The sequence below is a fragment of the Sphaerodactylus townsendi genome, linkage group LG06 (genome assembly GCF_021028975.2).
Source record: "Sphaerodactylus townsendi isolate TG3544 linkage group LG06, MPM_Stown_v2.3, whole genome shotgun sequence".
NCBI classification, from domain to species: Eukaryota; Metazoa; Chordata; class Lepidosauria; order Squamata; family Sphaerodactylidae; genus Sphaerodactylus; species Sphaerodactylus townsendi.
Window position 1 is genome coordinate 109376418 of NC_059430.1, and position 18806 is coordinate 109395223.

Here is an 18806-nt window from a genome sequence, read left to right on the forward strand (position 1 = left end):
GCAGCCCACCCAACCTCCCAGGCATCCTGTCCAAAGGCCCAGGACAAACCTCCCATGTGTCCTGCCCAGCCTCCCAGGCATCCCACCCAACCTCCCAGGCGTCCTGCTCAAACTCCCAGGTGTCGGACAAACCTCCCAGGCGTTCCGCCCAACCTCCCAGGTGTCCCGCCCAACCTCCCAGGTGTCCCACCCAGCCTCCCAGGCGTACTGCCCAAACTTCCAGGTGTCCTGCCCAGCCTCCCAGGCATCCCACCCAAATTCCCAGGCATCCCACCCAATCTCCCAGGCGTCCTGCCCAAACTCCCAGGTGTCTGGACAAACCTCCCAGGCGTTCCGCCCAACCTCTCAGGTGTCCCGCCCAGCCTCCCAGGCGTACTGCCCAAACTTCCAGGTGTCCTGCCCAGCCTCCCAGGCGTCCCACCCAAATTCCCAGGCGTCCCGCCCAAAGGCCCAGCCGGTCTGCCCAACCCCCCAGGGGTCCTGCCAAAACTCCCAGGTGTCCCGCCCAACCTTCCAGTCATCCTGCCCAACCTTCCAGTCGCCTGCCCAACCTCCCAGGCATCCTGCCCAACCTCCCATGTGTTTTGCCCAGGCAGCCCTACCTGGAGATAACATCACTCTACGGTCTGATTTTTTTTTACAGCATATGGGTTGGATCCATCAATGTGTAAAGAGAAAGGGATGGTATGTCACCCAGCTCTGCATGTACAAATAACGGTGTGAGGGTTACTGCAACATGCAAAACTTCTTTGAATATTATACTTGTTATTCATGATGGACACATTCAGATTTCAAGTGTGTTCATTTGTTCCATGCAAATTAGTAATGAATCACAGGCATTGTGCATTTTGGCTTGACCTGGATGGTCCAGGCTAGCTCGACTTCATCTAATTGTGGAAGCTATGCAGGTTTAGCCCTGATGAATACTTGGATGGGAGACCCCCAAGAAAGTGCAAACGGAAGCATTGTCAAATCGCCTCTCTTCTTTCACCTGCCTAGACAATCCTACAGGTTTGCCATAAGTCAGCTGAGACTCAACAGCATTTCCAGGCCAGGGCCTGTAAAACCGCAGGGCCTGTAAAACCGAGCTGTTCCACCGGGCCTTTGGTGAGGCTGGCCGCTGAGTCCGCCCTTCTTTGTTGCTCCTTACAGCTTTGTCATCTGCTGATTGAATATCAACCTGTCCCCTCCCGGGGGGTTAATGCCGGACAACATCTACTTATTTTCATTGTGGAAGATCACTGCTGCTAATGTTTTAATGTTTAATTTATTTATTGTTTTAATTGAAACTATTTGCTGTATTTAAATGTTGCTTGTTTTGTAAACCGCTCTGAGCCCTTCGGGGGGTAGGGCGGTCTATTAAATTTAATAAATAATAATAACAATAATATTGCATTTTCATAATGGCATCCATGCAAAGATAGAAGTGCTCTCCAACAGCACCTTATCTGTGTCAGGAAATGCACTTACTTATAAGTACTGGGACCATTTTAAGATGCTACCATCTGTGATGCAACAGCAGATGTATTCATCATTTTTAGAGTAGATAAAGATGAATGGAATGTCCAGGGGTTTATGGAATACATTGAGTACTAGGTAAACGCATTTGATTTACGTCACAAACTTTGCAGTGTTAGCTGCATGTCCAGCGAGTTGGTGAGAATGGGCTCATGCTGTTTGGGTGCAGGGCCTGAAAAAGGATATAAAAATCCCTCTTTGATTCAATAGTATGGTGCCACACGGAGATGGTCTTTGGTTTCTGACACATAATAGATCCTAGTCCTACTTTTCACAAGCTGATTGTCTTGGTTCACAACAGAGGATGAGATGAGGAAATGTTTCCAGCTTTGCCCTGTTGCAATCTCCTCTTGCCAGTGCCATATTTTATGCAGATGGATCCTTGAAGAAGCCCAATCAAGTCATGGCTGCTGAAAGTGTGAGTGACACCATGATATTGTGAACAGCATCTTGCTCAACACGAAGAGTAGCAAAACTGTTTGCTCAGTTTGGCTGCAATTTGCAGAGCCAGACTGAGTGATCGTAGAACATTTGGTGATTTAGCCAGTTCTGATCTGTAGCCCATTGTTAAATCTGCTTTAACGTATGATGAGGTTGCTCAGACTAGCATTGTCAAAATATTGGCCAAAAACAAACGGTCAACCAAGATGGATGGAAGGAAACGCAGAGTGGGTGTTGTTCCTTCTGCTGAGCTGAGACTCAATGGGTTGTATACTCTACTGCCAGTTCAACAGAACTGTTTCATCTCATACAACTATAATGCATCTCTGCTAACAACGTTCCTGTGTGAAATTTGAATTTGCAATGAGCAGTGCTTCCTTTCAACAAACGTATCACTTGCTTTTGTGGGTTTTCCAGGCTGCGTGGCCGTGGTCTGGTAATTTTTGCTCCTGAAGTTTTGCCTGCATCTACAGCTGGCATCCTCAGAGGCATGTCACAGTGAGATGTATTTCTCTGAAACACATTTCACTGTTATATGTCTCTGAAGATGCCAGCCACAGATGTGTGCCAAATGTTTGGACCAGGGGTCGGGAACCTTTTCCCCTCAAAGAGCCATTTGGCTCACACACACCCGCTCCCCACTCGCTCGCTCGCCCCCCCGCCCACTCACCCCCCGGGGCGGGTGGGAGGCAACCAGCGGGGCGGGCGGGAGGCAAAGCCCACGGCGCGGCCTAGCCGGCCGTGGGCAATGGATGTGCCTGCCCTGCTGCCTGCAGTGCGGGCGAGGATGGGGCCAGCGGCTCGGCTCATGGAGCCGCAGAACAGCGGCGGAAGAGCCGCATGCGGCTCGCAAGCCGCGGGTTCCCAAACCCTGGTTTGGACCAAAAACTACCGGGCCCCGGCCACATAGCTTAGAAAACCCACAACGGCTGGTTGATTCTGACCATGAAAGCCTTTGACAAAACTTATAACTGTGACATGGTGGTGGGTTTATTGATGGCAAGAGGTGTGTCACCCTCTTGGTAGAGAATTTCACTGAGCTGGTTTGTTTTGATGAAAAGGCGGGGCCATATTCAGGGGGCAATTCTAATTCACAAGCTATCCATATGAACAGAAGAATAGCCTTGGACTAACTTGTCTAGCAACCTGCTTCAGAAGGTGTCCAGTTGCCCTGAAGGTCTAGAGACCAAGGCCTTCCCCTGATGTTGCCCCAACACTGGTACTTAGAGTTTTACTATATCTGCATATGAAGATTTCCCTTGGAACCATGGCTAACTGCCATTGATGGATCTACCTTGCATGAATCTGTCTTATCCCCTGTTAAAGCCATGAAGGAATATATAAAGTGCCATTGTTTTGTCTCCTGAAACTTATGCGGTATTCTTAAATGGTGAAGGTAGTCCCCTGTTTAAGCACCAACCCATAATTGACCTGTGGGGTGACATCACATCACAACGTTTAGGCCAGGGGTAGGGAACCTGCAGCTCTTCTGCCCTTGCACTGTGGCTCCACGAGCCGAGCCGCCGGCCCCATCCTTGCACCAACTGCCCACGGTCGGCTGGGCCATGCCGCGGGTTTCCCCTCTCGCCCGCCTTGTTGGAGTGGGGCGGGCGCTTTCCCGGCAGGCAGCAGGGCGGGCGCATCCATGCACTTCTCAGAATGAGTGGAGTAAAAGGTAAAAAACCCCCAATATATACAGTGTTATCTTTATTTTAAATGTCAAAAATTATTTGTGGCTCCAAGTGTTTTCTTTTCCCGTGGAAAACGGGTCCAAATGGCTCTTTGAGTGTTAAAGGTTCCCTACCCCTGGTTTAGGCAGACCATGTTGACAGGGTGGTTTACCATTGCCTTCCCCAGTCATGTACAGTTTACCCCCTGCAAGCTGAGTACTAATTTTACTGACCCCGAAAGGGTGGAAGTTGAGTCAACCTTGATCCAGCTACCTGAAACCACAAATGCAAACAATACTAAGTGTGGCTTTTTTTCCACCAGAAAGAACTCAGACTGAGATCGGAGCATTGACTGTACTACTGCAGCTTACTGCTTTGCACCACGGGATTCTTTGTGGTATTATTACTGTTGCATTTTAAAGGGTATTTTAGAAAATACACCTGTTTAATTTTGGGTTTCAAGCTAGATCAGACCAGTAGTTACCCCTTGATGAAATGTACAGCAAAGGGGTAGACTTGTAGCTCAATATGTCACTGATCCGATGCTAGTGAAGTTAATCAGGAGTCTGTGCTTTCTCAGCAGAGGATAGAAATGCTGTGTCTCCAAAAAACAAACAAAAAACCTGCACAGAGAAGAGCGCAGCGCAACAGCACTTACTGTGAGCAGCAGGCCAACCATGCCCCCATGTTAACAACGTATGAAGGCCACTAAGCAGCCCATGGTGATGCAGCATATTTCCCTGACTTCACCTGGCCCCATCTCACTCACAGGCCAACAAAGCAAGGTACAGGGCAATTGTACTGTGCTTGCAATATGTGGCCGCTGTGGTCTATGGATTGCTGCAGGCAAGGATTTGAATTCTGTCCTGCAAACACATAAGCATATGATACTGAGCAAGAAGAAGAAGAAGAAGAAGAAGAAGAAGAAGAAGAAGAAGAAGAAGAAGAAGAAGAAGAAGAAGAAGAAGAAGAAGAAGAAGAAGAAGAAGAAGAAGAAGAAGAAAGGAGGAGGAGGAGGAGGACTTTGGATTTATATCTCCCCTTTCTCTCCTGTAAGGAGACTCAAAGGGGCTTACAATCTCCTTTCCCTTCCCCCCCCCCCCAACAAATATCCTGTGAGGTAGGTGTGGCTGAGAGAGCTCCACAGAACTGTGACTAGCCCAAGGTCACCCAGCTGGCATGTGTTGGAGTGCACAAGCTAACCTGGTTCACCAGATAAGCCTCCACAGCTCAAGTGGCGAAGCATGGAATCAAACCTGCTCTTAACCACTATACCACACTGGCTCCCAGAGAAGAACACATGGCCCAGCCACATCATCAAAACATTTCCCCATCTCCTTCAGCAGATGGAATCCTCACCATGGAAAGGTCATGGCCTGTTGCACATGAGTTCAAGTTTCATGTCAGGGGATTCATGCTCCAAGCAAGAAGTCACTTTCGGCAGAGGAAGTGGCACACAAACCTCAGGACAAACAACAAGAGAGCACACAACTGCACGTTCACAGAAGACTTTCTTACCGTCTCCAAAATAGCTCTCTGCGATAAGCACCTTTATGAGAAACGGAAGGGGCAAGGTTTGAATCCCACCAAGGGGAAAACTGGCAGGGAAGGCAGCACGGTAGGACAAGATCTCGTCTGGGAGACTGCCAAAGAAGATTCTGCAGATGAAGTGAAACCATCTGTGCTTCTCACTTGCCTTGAAAGCCCCTTGCTGAGGTCACTGTAAGTCCGTTGCGACTTGAGAGCCCTTACATACACAAATGAGGAGAAAGCTGAAAGTAAGGTAAAGCTCAATTTCTGGTCAGTGTCAAAAGAGAAAGAAGAGGTAGCGATAGAACCCACACCTCCCACACAGCTGAGATGTTGCATCTTCACCTATAACAAAATGAAAACAGGACTCTCACCCTGATCAGCTGCCCCAGACTAACCATTTTCTTTAGCTCCTTCCCATATAGCTGTCCCTGGATTCATGCTGCTGTTTGCCACTATTCCTCCTTCCTTTTCCTTCCCTCTCATGTATTAAGTTGTTGTGGTTTATTAGTGTTTACATGAATGCCAATGTTTTCACCAGAGTGACATAATGCAAGGGGCTGATCAGGGGCAGCTGATGGGGCTTAGAATTCCTACTCATCCCCCCTTTTCCCCATCATGACCTAGCACTGCCTATGTCTGGCTCTTATTCTGGCCCCTATGCTGCCACTGAGATTACACCAGCACAGCATCAGCAGGGCGCCACACCAGCATGTCTTTGGGTGTGCCGGTGTATTTCTGAGTTGCACCAGTTGCTACCCTAAGCAGCTTACAGAATAGTCTTAGGAGATCTTCCTGACTGTCTCCTAGGCTGTCAGTTTTGTGTGTTCTTACACAAGTTGCAGACTTGGAGTCAAGAAAGCTATTTTTATAAGTTGTCCATTACACATCACACCCTAGCCTTATTAGTTCAGGCTAGCCCGATCTGATCAGATCTCAGAAGTGTTAGGTCTTGGACCAAGGAACAATAAGCAGACTCCGGATACAGGATCAGAAGTCTTTATTGAGTTGGCATCAAGGACTCAGGCTTCAGAAAGCCAGTTCTGGCGATCCTGGCTTTTACAGTCATATTTATTCCCCTTTGAATCCCCTGGACTCCCCCCTCCCATCTTCCCATAGAATGTGATAAAATGAGTTGTAAAAGACTTTGGCTGTTTCCGCATGGGCCAAAAACGGCGGCCTGGGGGCGGTAAAAACGCCGCCCCCAGGCCGCCGTTCTCACAGGCGGCGCTGCTGAAACGAAGCAGCGCCGACCTGGCTGCCCTTCCCCTCCCTCAGGGTGGCGTCAGGCCACCCTAAAAAACAACCCTTTAAAGGGTTGTTTTTGAGGGAACAGCGTCTTCCCGGCGGCGCGGTGCAAACAGCACCGCCGGGAACACGCTGTTTCCCTTCCCTTTCCCACTCACCTTGTCCCCGTCGTCGGCCTGCTGGCCTCCGAAGCCCCTCCCTCGCTGTCCTCCGACCCCTGGAGGTCGGAGGGCAGTGTGGCCGGGGCTTCGGAGGCCAGCAGGCCGATGACAGGGACAAGGTGAGTGGGAAAGGGAAGGGGGCAGAGGCGGCTCCATGCGGAGCCGCCTGTCGTCCGCCGGCCTCTCCTGAGGCCGCCCGCACGCTTGCGTGTGAACGGCCTCTGCCCCCACGCCAGCAGAATTCTTGCCGGCGTGGGGGCGCCTGGGGGGCCGTGCAGAAACGGCCTTTGTTTTCGAAGACAAGTATCCCAAGGCCAGAACACCGATAGTCTCTTTCTGGGCTGCGCTCCCCGGGCCTCCACTCCTCTCGCCCTCCATTTGAAGTACCATGCAGGGTCAGCCTAGTTACCGAAGCGCATAGAATTCGAACAAAAGGCCCATTAACATATGTGAATGCATAGAAGGTCAGCACCCCCACCTCAATGGAACGCTTTCCTTAGCCTAGGTGTTGACCTTGACACCTCGTTGACAGTGGGAAGGAGGTGGCAGGTGCTACTTGTGACAGAAGCCAGGCAGGGTGGCCTTGGTTAATACTTGGATTGGAGGCCGCCAAGTAAGTCCAGGGTTACTGCCCAGGCAATTCAAACCACCTTTGAATGTCTCTTGCCTTGAAAACCCCACAGAGTCACTATGAGTTGACGGCAACTTGATGGCATTTTCTAGCACCATTTCAAATTATGATGAACGCAGTTCCTTGAAGACGTGACGGCAGTGCTGGCTGGCCATAATAGAAGAAACAACTGGAGACATTAGCAGCCAGCATTTTGACAACTACTGACAACAGTTCAACTTGGAGAGAACAGTTGGGATGAATATGGGTGAACCACCAGTGTCCGAGTTCCCACCTCAGTCTGTCGACTATCTGAATGAAATCCAGCAACTGAAGCTCACATTTATGACTGCTCGTTTCTGGCCACTTGATCGCTCCGAGAGACACAAATGCAAACAATACTATAGGGCTTTTTTTTCCCACTAGAAAGAACATTAAATGCTGTTCATGAGAGAGACACAAATGCAAACAATACTATAGGGCTTTTTTTTCCCACTAGAAAGAACATTAAATGCTGTTCATGTTGTGCTTGCTTGGCTGAAGATAATTTGTTGTAATTTACATGTAACTGCAAAATGATTTGGTTCGAAAATTGTGGTGGCAATTTTCCCAAGTTTTTTCAACTTTAAATATTGCTTTTCCTTATATGTCATCTAAATATTCCTCTTCTGTGCCGCTAAAATATTCTCCAGACCTCAGCTATCATTTTTGGTTTTGTTTTGCTTTGTGAGATACTAGCTGTTGAAGTGGGGAAGGGAATGTTTTCAGCTGCCATGTTCAACGAGCGGCTGTCTTTCCCTAACGTCTTTTGTGCATCGCTTCTGGGGTGGGCTTTAGACTGAGAAATCAGTTGAGATGTGAAAGGTGAGATTCGAAGAGTCGCCATTTGCCAAATGGCATTTGGAAATTACTCAAGTCTTCAGGAAAAAATGGAATCACACTGTTCGGGAACATTGTGGGGAGACCCTCTATGGGGAAGGATATGAATATAGCCTTCAACAGAGCAACAGGGGACTCTGCCCCCAAAATCCACTTTTTCTGTGGGAGGCTGGTCTGATTGAGTGAATAGTTCAGTGCCCCCCCCATTGTGGCTGCCCCCAGCCCCCCCAGTTGCCTCTGTACTAGCCTTTCTTTTGACTGTGACATCTACCTAAAACCACCCCCAAAGTTGCTGTTTTGTCACAGCCTAGAGTTGTCAAGTCCAAATTGAGAAATACGTCAACTTTGGGGGATGGAGCCTATGGATGGTGGGGCTTGAGCAGGGGAGGGACTCCACTGGGGTATAATGCCATAGAGTCCACACACCTCCACGTCCCCTTGTTGCTACGCCACTTACGGCAACCCTGTAGAGTGTTTAAGACAAGAGACTAACCAAGATGCTTGTCATTGACTTCCTCTGCGTAGCAACCCTGGCATTCCTTGGTCCCCCATCCAAGTACTACCCAGGTCTGGTCCTGCTTAGTTTCTGGGATCTGCCCAGCTCTAGCTCTCCTGGGCAGAGCAGCAAATATCATGCCCTTCCTGACATTTCAAAACAAAATTAAAACAGCCATAGCTTTGCTCTTGAAAGCTTATACCTAAAAAAATCTTGTTGGCCTCTAAGGTGCGACCAGACTTGAATCAAACTGTTCTGCTGTAGACCAACACAGCTATCGGAAAACAATTTTTTTGACGGGCATAACCCTAGTTCACGCTGGCAATAATAGATAGAATTTGAATCTCTTGAGGTAGCATACGCATCAGAGCAGAGGCCTATTGGGGGGAAATGGCACCCGGGACAACACCTGCTCCAGGTGCCCCCCTGCACCCCTGCCTACCCCGTGCTCCGGGGTGAGGCTCAGGGGCTGGGATTGGGGGCAGCTTAGATGGGCACCACTGTGGCAGCAGGCCGGCAGAGCCCCCAAGCCCTGCTCCCAAGGGCCTGGGGAGGGAAGGAGGGGCTCGGATGCGCACCACAGCAGCAGGCCAGCTCTGTCTTTAGGCACCTCCCGCACGCCAGCTCAGTTTTTCCGAGCCGGGTCGGCATGGGGGAGGAGGGCGTGATTTTGCACCCCATCCCCCACTGTTGCACTCAGAGTCATTTGACCCCACCTGTCCCCGTGGGTGGAACCCCACTGCATCAGAGTACTCGGATTAGAATCTGGGAGACCCATGTTCCAATCCCCATGCTGCTATGGAAACTCACTGGGTGACCTTGGGCCAGTCACAAACTCTCCACCTAATCTCCCTCACAGGGTTGTTGTAAGAATAAAAATATCTATATTTACTGTTTTAATATCTCTTATCCAGAGGTGGGATCCAACCAGTTCTCACCACTTCTCTAGAAGTGGTGACTAATTTTTTTCTGAGTGCCGAGAAGGGGTTACTAAAGCCACCTCCCTGCCCAATAGGGACTGGAGGTGCGTGTGTCCGGTGGCGCCACTGTTTGAATCCCACCACCATTGGAACCTGTTATTAAAATTTTTGGATCCCACCACTGCTCTTATCCTTTTAGTTTTATTTTATTTGCCTTATGCTGGTCTATTACCATAATAAAGACTGAATGAAAACAAAATGGAGAACAGGAAAATGGTGTTAGCTGCTTTTAGTCTGAAGTGGGGACAAAGTCAGGGTATCAGTGGTCCACTCTTCCTAACAGAGGCATCTGTGGGACATCTTGCCAGGAGGTGACTTCCTATTTTCACTCTGCACAGTCTTTGTAAGATGTGAAGTAAATAAAATAACATGGATACATAAATGAAAGGCTGTTGCGCCCCCAGTTTATTTACTTGAGCTGGGAGGATATGAGCACCACAGGAAACCTAATCCCACCTGAGAAGGAATCTCATGGCTCAAGGCACAGGGAAATACCTGGCAGAACAAGCTCAAGGACTCATGTGACTCTCATCAAATTGCACACCTGGAAATAGCATGAAACTGATAAATCACCTCTCAAGCAATCAAATACTGATCATTATCTCTCTCTGGATGGGTTGAGAGACAAGCTTGGATTTCTCCTCCCCCTCCTCCTCTACTGCGCTGCCAAGATGCTTCTCATCCCCAGTCCCTAAAGACCCAGGCTCGGTGGTTATCTGGCAAAACCTGGGAAGACCTCCTTTCCCATCTGTAACTTTTTTGTCCCCCAACGAACGATGACGAAATTCTTGGCGTGTGCGTATGTGGGGGCCCTCACCCACTGGACCATTTCCCAACTTTGAGGCATGTAGAAGCATCTTAAAAATTGGGTGGGGAGAAGAAATGTCTTCATTCAAGCAGTCTGAGCACAAGGGGGGCAGGGTTTGCATGATTCGATCTGTCAATAATAATGCCCTCACCTCCTGTTTTAAAAGTGGGCAAGAAGACAGGCATACAAACCACTTCTTTTTAGGTAAGGAGCAGATATTTCAGTCCCTTGTCTCGATGTCCCAGACTAGACTGGTGTTGTCAGATCTTGGAAATTAAGCAGAGTTGGCCCTGGTTAGTTTTTGGATGGGAGATGACCAAGGATGCCAATGGTTGCTATGCAAGGCTCATGGGTGAGTTCTAGCCCAAGAGGTTCACCGTTTCTGAGCTTAATGAGCAGAGTGTGCTTGGCTCAAGCAGAGTGTGGTTGTACTTCGAATGTACATTCCTAGTTTTCTACACCCTAATCAGCACGGCATCTTTAACAGAGCTCTGGAAACCTCCAGCTTGAAGCTGGCAGGGGATGATGGGAACTGTAGTCCATAACATCTGGAGGGCCGTGAGTTTGACACCTGTGCGAGTCCAGCTTGTTAATGCAAGCAGGACCTACCTTCACCATGTCCCTTGGTTCATCAAGCAGGCAGACTGGGGATCTTTGGTCATGCCAGGCTACTGGCTGTGTAACTTCCTCTTCACAGGTGTGTCAACTAATTCTTTTTTCCCACAGCAGAAGACCCTTTTGTCCAGACAACTGTGAATCGCCATTTCAATCCCAAGAAGAAAGATGTCATTATGTCATTATGATGTCTTTTTATTCATATGTTTTCAGATGGGAAATGGTGGACTCAACAGCCACCCCCAACACCAATTAATCCTAAGGTAGAATCCATGCATGGATCAAATTCCAGCACATTCAAAACATCACTTATCAAAGCATTGGGCAGTGAGATCAAGTGGAAAGCCAGCGTGCTATAGTTAACAGCTGTTAAGAGTGGTGGACTCTAATCTGGAGAACCGGGTTTGATTCCCCACCCCTCCACCTGAGCATTTGACTCTTATCTGGTGAACTGGATTTGTTTCCCCACTCTTGTACATGAAGTCTGCTGGGTGACCTTGGTTATCACAGTTCTCTCTCCAGCCCACCTGCCTCATAAGGTGTCTGCTGTGGGGAGAGGAATGGAAGGAGTTTGTAAGCTGCTTTGAGACTCCTTAAAGAAGAGAAAGGTGGGGTATAGATCTAAATTTCTTCTTCTTCTTCTTCTTCTTCTTCTTCTTCTTCTTCTTCTTCTTCTTCTTCTTCTTCTTCTTCTTCTTCTTCTTCTTCTTCTTCATTCTGTATCCACTACTACATAGTCTGATTTAAATCGTGATGGTGTTTATTGGGGTAGCCTTGCACTCTTCGTGGGGCTGCAGCTTGGTTAAATTAATTCCCATAATTTGAATTTATTGCTGTGTCTCTTGGTTCCAGAAGCCTTGCCGTGCCAGGCCTCCTCTGGGTGGGGCTTGGCAGAATTAGCCCGCGTTTCAATTGGTGCTTGTTTAACTACACTACTTGCCTCCCCACTGCTATATGTTTATCTCCCATTTATTACCCACCTCCAAATTCAAGTTATGCACTCAGGGGCTTTTTGTAGAGGCACTAATGGAGGAGAATAGATGCATTATTTGTGAATAATGTATTATGATGATACAATTTGGGTCTCTTAGCTCCAACCACGACCCATTGGGCCTTACATTATTTATAATTTGCACACACCTTCCTGAATAGTTCTAGCTAAATATTTAATGCCAAAAGCAAGTTAACTCTTTGTTTGTAGTATTTAAAACACCCAAAGTTGCAACTCACAAGTACAAGTGAGGTAGCAGAAGGAAGCTGACCATTGTTGGTTTTAGTATTGGAAGGGGGGAATTAGATTGCTTATTTGGGCAGTTTCGTCAGATTGCCTTTCTCCACATTCTTTGCTGCACTGGCCCAAATGTAAAGCACAGCTCACAAAAAAACTCCTCTTTTCTTCATTTCCTGTTCATCTTCACATAATTGGCACACCAGAGTTGTCAGGTGGATTGGGCCCCATGTTAATGAGCGAAAGGATTTTCTGCTTCAGGCTACAAAATGCCCAAGAAAGATAATGTCAACATAATTTTGTAAAATGCAAGGAGATAGAATAGAGTCCCGAAAATTTGTGAGGTAACTTGGGAAAGACAGAAGAGGGAGGGTTGCCAGTTTTGGATTGGGGAAATTTTTGGAGATTTGAAAGTGGAGCTTGGAAAGGACAGGGCTTAGGGAAGTGAAGGACCTCTCAGAGGTCTAATTCCCCACAGCCCCCCCCCCCTTCAAGCTTCCATTTACTGAAGGAAAACTGATCTCTGTAATTCTGGGAACTCTTCAGGCCCCACCTAGGGGTTGGCAACCTATTTCATCCTGTAAAGAAGGCACATGATGCCCTCATATTTGGAGGAAGCAACTTATGTTATTTCATTATGATTTCCAGCTTGCAGGCTAACTATATAGAAATGAGAAGCTGTACTAAAACATTAAACATCATGTTCCTCTTTTCTAACCCTTCCGGACTGGCTTGAGCTCTAATTGTCTAGTGCCATGGTGGCGAACCTTTGGCACTCCAGACGTTATGGGCTACAATTCCCATCAGCCCCTGCCAGCATGGCCAATTGGCCATGCTGGTAGGGGCTGATGGGAATTGTAGTCCATAACATCTGGAGTGCCAAAGGTTCGCCACCACTGATCTAGGCTGTACTTTTAGGTTTCTTTCAGTGACCCAGAAGGAACTGGGTGTATTTGTATATTTTAATTTGTCGAAATTTATATGCCCTGCCTTACTGCCTCTTAAGTGGCACTAAGATGGTGTTGTTTTTCTCCCTTGGCATCCTTCAAGTAAAGTAAAGAGTTATAACTTTTATTTTGATAAATCAGAAGTGTTTGCTTCAGGTCTTTGAAAAATACTGTGGCATTCATGTCCCTACAGATTCTCAGCAGGCTCGGAGCCAAAGGAGACATCAGCTAAGTACACGTTTAGTAAGACAATTGCACGATGAGACTCAGGGACTGAATGATTTTCATTCCTGACAACAATCCCAGCCCACCTTGGCTCTGGGCTAGGGTAGGCCAGGGCTATCCCTTCAACCTGGCTCCGTCTGATACAATTAAAAACTGTTGGAAAGAAGTGGTCTCTATAGAAAGTGCTTTGCCACAGGATGGGAAGCTGAATGCCTGAAGCAATCTCCTCAGCTGAAGAGAGAAGTGACACTGGCTGGAAGATCAATATTGTCTCTTATTAATATCAAAAGCGTATTACTTTGTTTTTGCCTGGCTAGCTGCCATCTGATGGTGGGCCTGCTGAGGGCTGAGCTATTTGCCTGCGCCATAATTTACTTTGGTGCGTTTTTAAGGTATTGTTTTGTCAGGACCAATAACTGTGACGTTATAAATGATCCGGCACGTTGCACTCTCTCTCCGAGCGAGAGATGCCGCAAAATTAATTTCTAAAAGTTTCATGTCAATTACTTTTGTCCTTGAGTTATGCAAGGAGACAAAAAAGCAAAAAAGACATGAGGTAACGACTACCCGCAAGAGCGGCCCCCGGACCACCTCAGACATTACTCGGTCCCTAATAGATGCATCAAATTAAACAACGCTACAGCCAAATAAATATTGGCCACTTAGCAAAAGAACCATCGATTTTTATGGTGAGCAGCGTTCACATAATAAACCACTTTAGCAGAGAACCTGTCAGGCCAAGGGTGGAGACTTTGAACGTTGCCGCAATAACTGGCATTGTTCTCGCAGGAGTGACTGAAAGCAGACTCACAAGGAGGATTCCTTACTTCTCAGAATCAGGCTTGAAGGTCTGGACCCAGCTCGTTCTCACAGAAATCCTGCCACCATTCATTTCAAAGATCCCTGGCCACATGGTTGAACCTTCTGAGTGCTTCTCCCAAAACTCTCTGACCTCTGCCATTGCCCGTGGGGGAGCTTTGGGTGAGATCTGTGACGAATAGCACAAGCTGGATGTCTCTCTTGATAGTTGCTCTCCAGACAGCACAACTGCCAAAAGGCACATGGGATCGCCTGGGGGGGTACTCGAAACCTTCAACTGGAGCAGGGTTCCTTTCAGGGAGTAAATGGGAGAAAAGCATTCCAAGGGAGCTGACAGCAGGATCACCTTTCTCAGAGACCGGCCGTCGCCTCCTTCCAGCAAGCACTGACATATGAAAATGCATTGTATTCCTATTGATCAGACACTTAAGCATTCTGCACGTTAATTACCTTATATTTATATTCTGTGGAAAGGATGAAGCAAGCCAATGGTCACATCACTCACCCAGCAGACAGGGGTTTGCAGAGCCAAACTCTTTTGGAATGCAAATGCTTGCAAGGTGAAAACCAGAAAGGACGCCCAAATAAGTGCAGGACCTCAATGTTGCAATTCCACTGAAGGGCAAACAGCCTCCCCCTCACACAGATTGCTACAGGGCCCCGTCGGTAAATCCCACTCACTGGATAGAGAATCTCTAGTAAAATTAAGCCTGCAGTCTGCGCAGTTCAGTCTTAAGATCTCAAGACCGGTGCACTGGAGGCACCTACATGGCACTAATTGGGATCCAGTGCCTGCCCAGCTATAGGGATATATGTAAAATTGCCACTCTCCATGTGGTTGCTGAAGATCTCCCACTATAACAGCAGATCTCCAGGAGACAGAGATCAGTTCACCTGGAGAAAATGGCCACTAGGGAAGGAGGAGTCTATGCTATTATACCCCATTGAAGTCCCACCCCTGCCCAGACTCTGCCATCCGTGGGGCCCAATCCCAAGGTATTTCCCAACTCAGAGCTAGATATGTGTGGAATGTAAAGTCCATGTGCTGTACTTGGAGCTACTGTAAAAGGGATGTGTGAAAATGTAACCTCTATCTGTGGGTTCTGTGGGGCAGAACTTGGAATGAGTTGACAACAACAAATTTTAAAAACAAAATGGTTTACTTTCTTAACATATAACGTCAAACATCAACATTTAACATCACACTTCAAGGTCCTGTTCAGGTTGCATTTTCAAGTCCTTATATTTACAGTCTACTGATACTGCCAAGTCCAATTCTTCTTTGCAAGAGGGTTGGCTGCTGAAGACTCCAAGGGCTTGATGAACAGGATTCAACATGATGAAGGTTTCCAGGAGAACTCTCACCCATTACAACCAGAAAAGAACCCTGAAACAATAAACTCCAACATTTACAACATGGCAAAAATAAACAACTACCTTCCCAGTAGTTCCCAACAATATTGCAGTTACCTTAACAAGGTGTTAAGGGCTTATACAACCAAGGTCTGAGTCTGGTAGCCTTGTCTCCTCCAACTACATGAGCTCTGCAGCCTTCTGCTGCTTTGAGTCTCCACCCCTTTCTGGGTCAATCCATTCTGAGCATGGGGGTTACAAAAACTCAAAAGGAGTCTATAGAAAGCCAGTAAAATCTCAGGCAGCATGTTATGGGTTTAATTCACAGCCACCATGCTGAGCCATTTATGGTGATTCTCAACCCGGACCAAGAAATGTCATGAAGTTCTTTTTGATGTAAATGCTTAGTTCCTTATAGTAGGTAAATTATCACCCATGAGGTAACCTGTGAGGGTTTGTTTAATTTTTTCTCCCACTCCTACTTGAGGGTGCATTAACAAATGGCCACTTGTTCCTTTCTCCTGTTTTAAAAGGTTAAATATAAAGAGTTTAAATGCTAAAATAGAACGACAAAGCTTAAAATATGTACAAATGTAACTCCCAGCTTCTGCTGGGCATGGATAAAACAATGTATTCTGAGGGAAATGAGAACATAACAGCCAATGTACAGTATGAGAGGGAATCATAAAAACCTTCAACCAGGGTTACTGAATCCTGGACTGGAACTGATGGCTGCCTGTGTGAAAAACATGGCTGTTTCATCAGGTTTTGTTCTGTGCCCAAGAGCCTAGGGCAGGGATGGTAGCACAAAACCTCTCACCAAGGCCCAGACCACATTGTCAAATTTCAGAAGTGAAGCAGGGTTTGTATTTGGAAGGGAGACCTCCAAGGAACACTCTGCAGAGGAAGGCAATGGCAAACTACCTCTACTTCTCACTTGCCTTGAAAACCCCACCAGGACTGATATGTCAGTTGCAACTTGACAGCCCCTGACACACTCACAAGTGTCTGGCAACTCCTTATTTGAGCCAGGAAGAGTATAATGGACTATAATCAGGTAAAGTATAATAGAAGAGTTCAAGAATATGCTTTTATAAAGGAGATAGAACTGTAGTCTATGTCTCTGTGTATGGTATGTATGTTTTATCTGTTTATGTGTTATCCTGCTCTTACTGCACTTTAAAACTTTTCTGTATTGCTTGGTATAGTACTTTTAATGTTTTTTGGATTGTTTCTAATTGGTTTTGTAATCCTTGTCCTGTTGCTTTCAATGATGATAACAACAATAACAATAATAGCATGCTTTCAAATTGCAACCGACATACGGCAGCCTCAGAACCACGAGGCTTTCCAGATGAATGTAAGTGATTTGCCATTGCCTGCCTCTGCATAGCGACCCCATTAATTCTTCGTGGTCTTCCATTTAACTTGTAACCACGACCAAGCCTGCTTATGCATCCAAGCTCTGACGAGATTTGGCTGGTCTTTGCTATCAAGCTATTTGATTGCACTGCATGAGCTGCGTAGAGTCTCAGTGAGAAAGGCAGACGGTGAGCAAATAAATAAATACTTTTTTGTCCTCTCAAGTCACAGGTAACTTATGGTGACCCCATGGGGTTTTCAAGGCAAAGATATGATCAGAGGTGGTTTGCCGTTGCCTGCCTCCATGTCGCGATTCCAGTATTCTTGGGAGGTTGCCCATCCAAATACTAATCCAGGCCAACCCTGCTTAGCTTATAAGATCTGGCTAGACTGGCCCCCTCTTTATCACCCAGATCACATCATGAATCCACAGCACCCCCCACCCCCATGGCAACCACCAATCGATTAGAAGTTGCTGCTATTGCCACAACCAACACTGGCTGATGCAGTCTTGACCCCCTGCCTCCATCTCCTATGAATGGATACCCCACAGGATGGAAAACAGGGACCACAGCTTCCCTCCCCCATCTCCCCTCCCTTATAGAAGAGGCACTTTGGTCCGGCTTGCAGGAGACTTGAAATTAATATAGCCCAAGGAGTTCTGCAGGTAGGGGCTTGAGTACCCCTGCAGTCCAGTTTCCCTTAGCTAGAGGTATGTACAGTGTTGGAAACATGCCACTCTAACCCCAGCATTCTCATGCTCTCTCATTGGACAATGATCCAGTGATTCAGCAGCAACTGTGCATCCATACAGGATGCTGTCCAATGAGAATACTTGGCCAATGCTCTTGGCATTTCACACCAACCCTGATGGTTATTTTCAGTATGCTGCTGCCTCACTGCAAGCTGCTTGGTGCATAGATGGCTTCTTCCGTGCATGGCTAAGGTGGGAGCTATTTTGAGCTTGGTAGGTGTTAGACGGTGTTGCAATCCTCTCTGTGGTTTAAAATGACATGGATTTTCTTTTATCTCTGCTGCTGGGAGTACGCGTCATACCAACTATGCCACAGCTATGTTATGCTATTGTTGGTGGGCACCATTGGAGCTGGAACCACAGATCAGCAATTTTTGCCCATCAGATAGACTGGAATTGAACTGTACCTGGGATCACACTTTGTCTAATCTCCCCCAGCCTCAGGCCTTAACAAGAATATATGACGTACGTCTTCCAACGGTATTGAAATTACCCCTAATGGATTGTGTCAAACTGTGCAACAACAAGGTCTTCCACCCTATTTGATTCAGAATAAATATCAAAAATCAGAGAATGTAACCTTGGGGAAGTATTCACCAGGGAACGGTCATTGTGTTAATCAATCATTCCTACTGCTGGTGATAACAAGGGACATTCAGTCGGCTTCCAGTGTTATATACAGAAGAATACATCCCTGGCTGCCAAACGAGCACACAGAGTTCTCTTGTCTCCTTTCTGGCCACCACTATTTAAAAATCCAGAATTATACAAAACATATGCATGTAAATATCTGTGGGTCTGAATTGTCCCATAACAGGGCTGGTGAAGAGGGAGATGTTTCATCACAGCTTGGGTCAGTTCAAATTTGGGCAGGAGACATCCTCTTGAGGCTTCTTGTTAATTTTGCTAATAACAATTCTAATAGCATGTTTGGGTTCCATGATATTTTGATGGGGCAGGGGAGACAATCTTGCCGTCAAAATAATTTCAATAGATTCAGTCTTTGCAATGTCACATGTTTTTGAAAGCAGCTATGCCTTTATGAAAGGCACAAGATGAGAGAGAGAGAAAGAAACAAGATATAGTTTGGGTCCCTTTGCATTCCCATTTGCAGTTTAAATACAAAAGATTTAATGATTTAGAAACCAGAAGAATAACTAAG

General features: G+C 46.9%; 1 protein-coding gene across 1 annotated transcript in view; it reads right to left on the bottom strand.

The window, feature by feature from the left end:
• Positions 1-18806, bottom strand: part of LOC125435428 (cilia- and flagella-associated protein 251-like) — a gene marked incomplete at its 5' end in the record, with an annotated part of 208150 nt that overhangs the window by 99268 nt on the left and 90076 nt on the right. Inside the window, 2 exon segments of the mRNA XM_048501628.1 lie at positions 5616-5638; positions 11547-11651. Coding sequence (XP_048357585.1) covers positions 5616-5638; positions 11547-11651 — 128 coding nt within the window.